Consider the following 10583-nt stretch of genomic DNA (forward strand, 5'->3'; position numbering starts at 1 on the left):
TGTTTCCTGAGATTAAGAATTCCTCATATCAGTGAGGTATTGTTCACTTTCTCTTATGTTGAAGTTCTACTCTATTTATTTCTCTCTTTTCATGAATTCTGCATCTGGGCAGCCAGGTTATTGTGAGCTAGTGATGGGTATGTCATGTGTCTTTGCATCCCACCATCCCTTCACATGGTCATACCAGGAACTCCACAGCACTGGAGTGAACAGGAGAGAAGGGGGGAGGGGCATCAATATCAACTTGAAAGTTACAAAACAAGCATGGATGTCTCAAATAAAAGGGACAAAGACAAAGAAGACAAAGACCCTGGCCAGAATTCTTATTTGCAGAAGACAGGGACTTTTTAATCTTTAGGGAGATGATAAAAAGTATTCTGGATTCCTTGGTTTGTATTTTTGCTCTTGAATTTACTACCATATGAGATACTGTGTAGTGGCCAGAGATCATAATCTTTCTTTCCCCAGCATCACTGCATGGTGCCCAGAATGTGTTACACAAGAGATAGGTGTCTATGTGAATGATCATGTAATTTAATTTTAAACTTCTATGCAGGATTTGATTACATTTGGATGAAATATATCATAGTGGCATAGAATCTATGGATAGTGTAGGAAAGGTCAGGATTAGAGGATGGGTATGGTAGTTTTAAGTATTCTTGATTATGAGGCTCAAATGTCTAAAATCTAGGAAGGAGGTTCTGACTGATGGATTACCCTGTTGTCCTCAGATCTCTGTGCAGAAGGTCAGGGTGCTCCCTGCCATCTTCTTCTGGTAGTCCTTGTCAAATTCTCCATTCTGAGCCACAGTGAAATAGTTCTTCCAATCCCCAGGCATCCCTGAAACAAGTCAAAGTCTCAGAGGTTGCCACAGGAGTACAGAGAGGAGGGAGCATGCATCCTTGGAGCCAGCACAAGAACGGGGGAAAAAAAAAAGAAGTTTGCCTCTGAAAATTATGCAGTAGTGTCATTGATAGGAATGACTAATGGGGCATGAAACATTACTGGAAAATCTAACAGATCATGGGTACTACAGAGTCCAATCTGGTATTTGAGACTATAAATCTTACATACCTTTCCTCATAAAAGGAGAGATAGATTGGTCCATGAGGACAGTAGGCAAAGTGGTATAGTTTGCCATTGGGTTTTGCTTCATTACATCAAAGGAGGTGTGATACATGATTTTATTCAGGACTTCTTCGGACATTTCTTTCTCTAGGAACTTCAATATCTTCTGAATTTCCCGCTTCGGGTCCTATATGTAGAAGAGTTACACAAAGCAAATAAATTTGGGTTTTCTATTAGGGATGACATTCTGCTTGACAAATGACAAATGACAAACAGTATTTGGGAGGAATGAGTTAAGTTCAAATATATTCAACAACTATCCCTTAGGTGATGCCTATGTGCAAGGCACTGTACCATCTCAGGTACTGCCATGACACAAAGATGAGAGCCGTTCTTGCCCTCAGGAGGCTCACCCTGCAACAGGGGGATAAATGTAGACATAACTAACTGGGCAAAACCTCGCCCAGAAAACATGCTGCTTGCACACAGACAGTATCATGAGATTTGTTGAAAGGAACAATTATGTCTCCTGGTAGAGATCAGGAAGGTTGTATAAAGGAGGGGAAATGTTGCAGGTGAAGCACAGTATGACATACTCTAGTATTTGAGCTATAGAAGATGGCAAAAGAGCCTGTGAGTTTAATAGAAGGTTAGTAAGGGGATGAATACAAGGGATCTCAAGTTGACCCAGAAATGTAAATTCTTGTGCACTGGTTCTTTCTGATCAAAGAGTTGCAGAAAAGGAGCTATAGCTTCTTTTTTTAAAAAAAAAAGATTTGTTTATTCATTTGAGAGACAGAGAGGGCAGGGGGAAGGGCAGAGGGGGAGAATCCTCAAGCAGATGACCCACTGAGTGTGGAGCTGGACACAGGGCTCGTTCCCATGACCCATGAGATCACGACCTGAGCTGAAATCAAGAGTTGGACACTCAATTGACTGAGCCACCCAGGTGCCCCAGGGAGCTATAGTTTTTGATTGGATTTCTCAGCACTGGCATAATAAGTAGTTTGTAGTTCTAGGATACTAATCCCTGGGGTCATGAGAGTGAATTTGTCATCCTTCTCATACACAGTGACTTGAAAAGGAGAAATCTGTTCTCTGTCACAATATGTGGGACCAATCCTGCCAATGTTTATATGGATTAAACTTCATTTGTGATGTGGGTCTGGGGTGTGGAACAGGGAGAAGGAAACTCTCCCTGAGCATTCACTGAACACAACTAGGCACTTTACAGATGTGATCTAATAAATCCTTATAATAATTTCATGAGATACAAAATGAGATGATACCCATTCTGTAGGTGAAGACACATGGTTCATGAGTGTCAGGATTAATTCAACCATAAAGGTATGTGATATTTCCTGAGGAGGAAGGATCTTCTGGAAATTGTGAACTGAGGCAAATAAAATTGAGAAGAGCAGAAAAGTAGTTAGAACTTCTGAGGATAAAACTGAGTTGGGAAGAGTGTCATGGAGAGAAAGGACTTGCACTGAAGGCTCTTCTGTGGGCAAGCCCAAATGCCAGGGTCCCAAATGTGGTTTGCTGCACTGGAGAACATGGTGGGTCTAATGGAGATTGCATTGCCTTTTACCTCTTTCATATCCTCATAGAAGAGGTAGAGAATATGGTGCTGGTCTTTCGCATCCCACCATCCCTTCACATGGTCATACCAGGAACCCCACAGCACTGGAGGGAACAAGAGAGAAGGGGGGGGCATCAATATCAACTTGAAAGTTACAAAATGAGCATGGATGTCTCAAATAAAAGGGACAAAGACAAAGAAGACAAAGACCCCGACCAGAATTCTTATTTGCAGAAGACAGGGACTTTTTAATCTTTAGGGAGATGATAAAAAGTATTCTGGATTCCTTGGTTTATATTTTTGCTCTTGAATTTACTACCACATTAGATACTGTGTAGTGACCAGAGATCATAATCTTTCTTTCCCCAGCATCACTGCATGGTGCCTAGATTAGTGTTATGCAACAGATCCTGTCTCTTAGTGGGCTGATTTTCATTCTGAAAAAATCTATAATTACCAAATATTTGGGCAACTTTTCTCTCTCTCTCATGGTGACTGGGAAGAGGAGAGGTGCACTGGGTGTCATTTGTTGGCCCTGCCAAATCCATTCTGTACCCTCCTTCACCCTAGAAGATTGACCTCTATGGACTGTGTCAATGGGCTCCTTTGTGCTCAGGTTTCCACCTGGGATTTGCCAGCAAAAGGCACTGAAAGGCTTTTGGAGGCAGGAGGAGAGTGAGAAGGGTGTCGTTTATTTCCCTGATGTCCTTCCTGTTGGCTCACTGTGGTGGACTCTTTCCCCTACTGAAGGCCTCAGCCCCTGTTAAGGAGCCTTGTCCTTTTTCCAGGAGGCAATAGCTCCCTGCTGGTGTTCACCCCAAAACACTGCACTATCACCTGTTGGTTTCTTTAAACTCTGCCTGTAGCTTTCTAAATAGTCTCTTAGCTAAATTATCCCCAAATGACCCAGTTTCGATGTGCCATCCACATCCTCCAATGACCTTGGTGACCACAATCATTCAATGAAAACCCTTCCTTTCTGATGTCAATAGTGAACAAGGAAATGTGAAGAATGAATGAGGAAACATGAACCCATAATTTCCTTTTACTCACCTTTTCCAGCTTTGAATGCCTCAATATACTCCTCCCATGTACCAGGGTCAGGCATCATTTTAGTCATTCTTGAGAAATGGTAGTAGGACACCAGACGGTCCTTTGGATTTCTAGCCACATAGATAATCTGAAATCAACCAGCAAGGGAATTGAGACAGACAGCAAACAAAACAGAGAAATATTATTGCTCAGTGCAGAGGACCATGTTATTAGAATCTTAGACTATTCTATTTGAGTAACTGAACGTGCATGCATTTTCTGTAAGCAGGATGACCACATCTTCCAGTATGCCCAGACAGAGTTCCAATGTATATCTGTGGTCTTAGATAATGATTAGGAGCATGCACGTATGCTCCTCTCTCTCAAGAGTATCCTGGTTTGCAGGATAAATACTACAGTCGCCCTAACTATGGTATTTCTGAAGACTAACGAGGCCACTGTGGTATTTTCCAGTGTGTTTGAAAGGTAGGTCCTCCTTGGCTTGCACTAAGCAAGGACTCTAACTATGTTATTGCACAGGGGGTAGCTAAAGCAGTCAGTTGTCTAGTCTAGTCTCCTCTGTACATGATGAGCTGCAGCCTTACAGATGAATGATCACTCTTATTTGTGGTAAGATTGCAGGACCTTTGAGGGCAGTGCTAAGTCTCCCTTTGGAATTGCTTGTGATGATTCTTCTCATTGGAAAAGCAGGGTTGTGGTGTGGCTGGGGAGAGCTGACCTCTTGGCTTCGTGTCCTGTGGATCCATGCCCACCTGTGCTTCTGTGTGCATTCTCAGCAGAGCCGGGAGGAGGAGCACATTAATGGTTTCTCAAGCATTCTCCCATGTCTCATTTACTGAACAGAATTCCTGTGTCCAACAGAACCACTCATCCAGTGACATTTCCCTCTCAGGCAATTGGCCCAGGCTCTTGCTTTCTCTACTGCCTTTCCATAGACTGCTGCCTTATAGGAACATGGACCAGGCCTGTTTCTCTGCCTCTTTTCCTACTGCTCAATTTTTCTCTGATATTTATGAGAGCATGTAGGGAACCAAAAACTGTGACACAGCTGCACCATCTTGTCATAATGTAAATGTCTTTCTTTCTTTCTTTTCTTTCTTTCTTTCTTTCTTTCTTTCTTTCTTTCTTTCTTTCTTTCTTTCTTTCTTTTTCTTCTTTCTTTCTTTCTCCTTCTTCTTCTTTTTATTTTTTTGGTTTTATTTATTTGAGAGAGAGAGAGAGCAGAAGCAGGGGGAGGAAGAGGCAGAGGGAGAGGCAGAGGGAGAAGCAGACTACCTGCTGAGCAGGGAGCCGGATGTGAGGCTTGATCCCAGGACCTGAGATCATGACCTGAACTGAAGGCAGACTTAATCGACTGAGCCACCCAGGTGCCCCTGTAAATGTATTTCTTAATGCTTGTGTTGGTTATTGTCTTTCTGTAAGACTGAGTAATTATGAAGGACAGTCTGGGCTAGGCAGGGAACATATTCAGTGTGCTTATGGTGAGAGTCAGATGACTGGGTGTGACCTAATGTCCAATACATTTTCTGCTGATCCATCTGTGTGAGTCCCCTGTGGTGGCTGTAACAAATTCCCACAGATGGAGTGCCTGAAAACAATAAGAAAATTATTCTTTTATGGTTCTGGAGGCTTGATTTCACTAGGCTCAGGTCAAGCTATTGGCAGGGCTGGTCCCTTTGGTGATGTTAGGGGAGAATCCCTTCCCTTGCTGTTGCTAGCATCTTGAGGCCACCTGTATTCCTCGGCTCTTGACCCAATCCCTGGCTTCACTTATCACATCTCCTACTTCTTCCTCTGATCTTCTTGTCTCCCTCTTATAAGGATCCTTGTGATGATATTTAGGGTCCACCTAGATAAACCAGGATAATCTTCCATCTCAAGATCCCCAACTTAATCACATCTGCAAAGCCCATTTTACTATATAAGGTAGCATTCAGTTTTTGGTTATTAGGACATGGATATCTTTAGGGGATGGTTATTTAGCTTATCATTACATCATAAAATGAAAATCTTGGGCTAAGCTCTTTAAGGTCCCATCCTACTCAAATAATACACAATTTTGAGCAGATAAAGGGAGGTGCTGTCATTGAGATTTTTACATTTTACAAGGCCTGATTTTACAAAAAGAAGGTGCTAGTATGATGACTAACAAGATGTTATTTTGTCTTCTGACATTGAGTCTACAATAGCATTTGGAAATAATATTGCTTCTTGAGCAGCAACAGTCACATATGAGTGAAGTTATCTATCTGTGGGTATAAAGCAGGAAGTTTTCACAAATGAAGGTGACCTAGATGTAATCCCAGGGAAGCAGATCAGGAATGGGATAGCATTTTGATATATGGAATCCTATTCAGTTGTACTGTACCTTATTTGGAGATGGTCAAGATGAAGAGCTGGTGACTCAGAGAAGCCCAGAAAAAAGACAGTAAAAAACAATTACTTGCACTGTGTATCTGAGCACTGCACGGAGGAGAGAGTGTTTTGGCTAACAGACTTGACCCCTATGGTTTCCTTGGTAAGGGTTCAGTCTGGGTTTCTAAAGCAGCTTGTTCACAGGGAGAAGACATGCTGGTCTAGCTGATATAAGCATTTGATTCTGCTGAATGGCTACACTTTTCATGGCAAATTTATAAGTCAATATTTGACTTTAAGACTCACTGATTAAGCATATATCAAAAAGAAACACCAGTATATTTGATGTACATTGCACATTGAACCTGAATTTGGAAGAGTCAAAATAAATGAAAAATCTTGGAAATGGAGGACATAGAAGTGTAATAGTTCCTGGGTGCTTGCTCCATGAAATATGCTCTAAGGGTGGCCAATGTACTATCATCCTCCTTTGCCTTGCTCTACCTTTCTCTCCACAGGTTTTCCCTAAATAAATCCCTTTTATGTCTTCCTTGGCCTTGGCTTTTGTTTCTTAGATGATTTGAACTAAGATAATAGCCTTCTTCAGGAAATATGTGCTTTGTTTCACCAATTGCTCCCTTTGGCTATGGCTTAATTGGCAACCAACCAGAATGATTTTGTCTGAAAACATCCTAGTATGTACCCATAAATAATATTTTGAAGGAAAGCTGGATACAGCATGGAGTTTGTGGGAATGTGGGAGTAATGCCACCATTTGCCCTATACCTCCATTGATTATTTATTTTTCAATATCTTTGATTTTTTCTATTTAGATGGACACATTATCTATCCATACTGACCAAAACTGGGTTTGAAAAGTTGGCTTTTCCTACCTTTGAATTTTCTTTCCAGAAGGAAGGTGGCAGCAACTGAACAGGCAGGTGAGTCTTCATAGTTCTAGGAGAAGGCATTTTGCTGGCCAGATCCAGACCTGGGAAAGAAGGCTACACCATTTAGCTGAACACTTCTCATCAGCTCCATGAATTCAATATTATTGTTTTGTCAAATATCTGAAATGAGGTTTACCAAATAGCTGGCTCTGCCTAAAATTATGGTTTTTACATGTCTAAATGATTCCCTCCTAATGACACTTTTACCATCCATTCAGGTAAAGGAAAACACTAATGAGATACTGGAAACCACTGAGGCAACAGTACGCTCCTTATTTGCTGGGTATTGGTTATACTTGTGTGGGAAGATGAAGATGTTTGGGGAGGTATGAGGTTGGTGCAACTATGTCCCCAACAAGCACTTGGATATTTTGTCCTTTGGGGTTTTCTATTACTGCAATGGGGAGTAGATTAAGGCAGCTGGAGAAGAGCTGGCTTCCCTCTTAAGGGAGGCGGGTTATTGGCCAGCTCTACAAGGCTAGCAGTTCCATGTAAATAGCTTCATGCTTTCTTTTAACCTTTACTTTCCAGGCCAAGAACTGCAACAGCCACCAGTCAAACACCAGCACTGTGCTCTGTGCTGGGATGTATTTTCAGATGAAAAATTGAGCCTTACAGTGGTCAAGTAATTTCTCCAAGTTAGTAAATGTGACAGCCAGAATTGGAAATCAGTTAGTCTGTGGGTGTGGAGAGCCATAGAGGGGGAGGCCTAAGAGACTTTGTGGAAAGCAGCAGAGAGACAAGGAACAACTAGATGAATCTCAGATAAAATCCTCCTTGGAAACAGAATGTCCAATGCTGAGTGTTAAAATACCAAGTACAGGGGGCATCTGGGTGGCTCAGTCAGTTAAGCATCTGCCTTCGGCTCAGCTATGATTCCAGGGTCCTGGGATTGAGCCCCATGTCGAGCTCCCTGCTCAATGGGGTGTCTGCTTCTCCCTCTCCCTTTGCCCCTCTGCCTCCCCCTGCTTGCGCTCGCTCTCTCTCAAATAAATAAATAAATAAAATCTTAAAAACAAACAAACAAACAACCAAATACAGACTGGGATTTGGCCACACACAGCACGAAACTCAAGGGAGGGGGCTTGAAAATGAGGCAGAGTAGCAGCCTTGGTTGGAGAAGCACAGCTTCTGGTGGAGAATCAGATATATAGAGAAGGGAGGCACCCCCTGGAGACCTGGCAGTGATGGGAAAGAAGGAAGTAAGAGGAAGAAAATTAAAAATCCTGCAGAAACAAAAGAAATAGCCTACTAATTCCTCACCGCCAACCACCAAGACCTAGGAGTAGTAAACCTCTCTATTTCAATTCCCTATAGTTTTTTCTTAAACTGAGGCTCACCAGCCTACCTGGGGCTCTACTAACAAATGTTAATTTAACAAAGTCACAATTGGCTTCACAAGCAGGATGGATTGAGTCAGTTTGCCTTTGATAATGAGGAATGTATTTTAGCTGCAAATGGCTTTCTCAGGTGGGTAATCCATTGGGGAGGAGTCCAACTGCATGCTGTCTATTCAGAGGGCTGCCCCAAGTTCCCATCCCAAAAGTGCAAGCTCCAAAAAAAGCAACCAGAATTCTCTCAAACTTTAAGGGTATTGCTAATTGCAGCTGGTTTGAGGGGCTATAGATGTGTTTTCCATTTATTAATGTCCAGGGGGTACCTGCAGTGGGTGTTAGACTTTGAGTGTGATTCCCAGCTTTTATCACAGACCCAGCTACTGACTGTTAGGGACAACTGGCTAAGATTTTGGCAAGGTCCTATTGCCTTTAGTTAACAGAGGGGAACATGTGAGTTGCACAAATTGCCCAAGTGTGGGACCAGAGAAAGGTGCATTGCCCCTAAGAGGAGAGGGAGACTCTCCTGACCTGATTGGCTTTGCTTGTGGGAGGCACTAGGACTCTGAATTCTAACCTGGATGATAGGAATGCCCACACTGGGGAAGTCATGGTCCCTCGAAAAGGCAAGAGTGACTGAGGCCGGTGGTCCTTCTGTCACTGCATACCTTGCTGCTGTGGCACCTTGTCCCTTGACACTATGGGGTACCATGGGTCCCACTCCTGGTGTGTAGTGGCACAAAATCTAATGGCCTAATACAAATGACCTGAATACCTGCTGCCTGCACCAATGAAAATGTCCAAAAAATTAGTAAGCTCCCCACTAAATGTGAAACACTCATAAAAGTGGTGTGGGCACTGATCAGTGTCGAGGTTTACCAACATGCCAAGGCACTGATTCTATACTCTTGGGCCTAGGGGCCAGTCCTAATCCTGCCACCACTGGGCTAGTGGAGGATGACCCCAAACCCAGTGAGGTGGATTGGGACACCCTGGAGAGGGAAGCAGCTGGTACTGGCCACTGGGGACATCTGCCAGAGTGACAATTCACAGGGTCAAATCCGTGGCGGGTAATAGAGAATTAGAAACCAAAATTTGAAACTTTACATGCCTTAAGATTAAAAATATTTTAAAAGACTGTAGGGCAGGAGGGAGGAAAAGGGGCTGACTGGCTGTTGAGAGTGTTTAACACTGGCTCTGAGCTATTACACAACCTATGGATGTGAGTTAACTAGCCAGTATTTACAAGAATCCCCAAATGCTTAACCTTTTAAAAGACCCCCAATGAGCCCTGGGTGTTATACACAACTAATGAATCATTGAACACTACATCAAAAACTAATGATGTACTATATGCTGGCTAATTGAACATAATACTAAAAAAAATTTAAAAACTCAAAAAAAATTTAGCAAATACAAAAACAAACAAACAAACAAACAAAAAAGTAAAAGACCCACCCCCAAAGCCTGAAAGTCAAATTCTGGAGAGACACAGGTGACCCAACCTCCAACCTATGAGGGACTGTCCCAGGACTAATTCAACCAGAGTTAAAGCAAAAGCTGCAGCTGTGGATGATCTCAGTGTCATAATTGGGATTTCTAATCACAAGGGAGAATCCAAACCCAAAGACACAAGCCCTAAGGATATAGAGGGAAAATCCTGTCTTCTGCTTACTTGGATTTTTATGGCTTGGCATGGAACCTACCCTTCTCTCATAGTTATTTTTTTTTAATTTTTAAATTTTATCATGTTATGTTAGTCACAATACAATACATCATTAGTTTTTTTTTTAAATTTTTTATTGTTATGTTAATCACCATACATTACATCATTAGTTTTTGATGTAGTGTTCCATGATTCATTGTTTGCATATAACATAGAATCATATTCTATCCCTTCATAGTAGTTAACCTTATTTTTGGTATAAATATATATATATATTTTAGTGTTTGATATTTTTATTATTTTTTTATTGTTATGTTAATCCCCATACATTACATCATTAGTTTTAGATGTAGTGTTCCATGATTCATTGTTTGTGCATAACACCCAGTGCTCCATGGAGAACGTGCCCTCTTTAATACTCATCACCAGGCTAACCCATCCTCCCACCCCCTCCCCTCTAGAACCCTCAGTTTGTTTTTCAGAGTACATCATCTCTCATGGTTCATCTACCCCTCCGATTTCCCCCCCTTCATTCTTCCCCTCCTGCTATCTTCTTCTTCTTCTTTTTTTTTTTC

At 42.0% G+C, this 10583-nt stretch overlaps 2 protein-coding genes across 2 annotated transcripts in view; both read right to left on the reverse strand.

Moving 5' to 3' along the window:
* Positions 1–10583, reverse strand: part of GCC2 (GRIP and coiled-coil domain containing 2) — a 287662-nt gene that overhangs the window by 227538 nt on the left and 49541 nt on the right. The window lies entirely within an intron of this gene.
* On the reverse strand, positions 728–7029 carry LOC102725762 (sulfotransferase 1C1-like). The gene is made up of 5 exons (XM_031022251.2): positions 6952–7029; positions 3704–3830; positions 2660–2754; positions 1075–1255; positions 728–840 (listed from the first exon to the last, which is right to left on the reverse strand). The coding sequence occupies exons 1-5, from the start codon at positions 7027–7029 to the stop codon at positions 728–730; spliced, it is 594 nt and encodes a 197-aa protein (XP_030878111.2).

This window comes from Leptonychotes weddellii, chromosome 10, assembly GCF_054177405.1.
Source record: "Leptonychotes weddellii isolate Sample4059 chromosome 10, ASM5417740v2, whole genome shotgun sequence".
Classification (NCBI taxonomy): Eukaryota; Metazoa; Chordata; class Mammalia; order Carnivora; family Phocidae; genus Leptonychotes; species Leptonychotes weddellii.

Bases quoted from the DNA above. Each gene is read 5' to 3' on its own strand.
- LOC102725762 (XM_031022251.2), bottom strand. From the start codon at position 7,029: ATGCCTTCTCCTAGAACTATGAAGACTCACCTGCCTGTTCAGTTGCTG. The intron at 3,831-6,951 runs GTAGGAAAAGCC...GGTTGATTTCAG, and splicing joins TCTGGAAAGAAAATTCAAAG to ATTATCTATGTGGCTAGAAA. The intron at 841-1,074 runs GTATGTAAGATT...GACTTGTTTCAG, and splicing joins CTCTCCTTTTATGAGGAAAG to GGATGCCTGGGGATTGGAAG.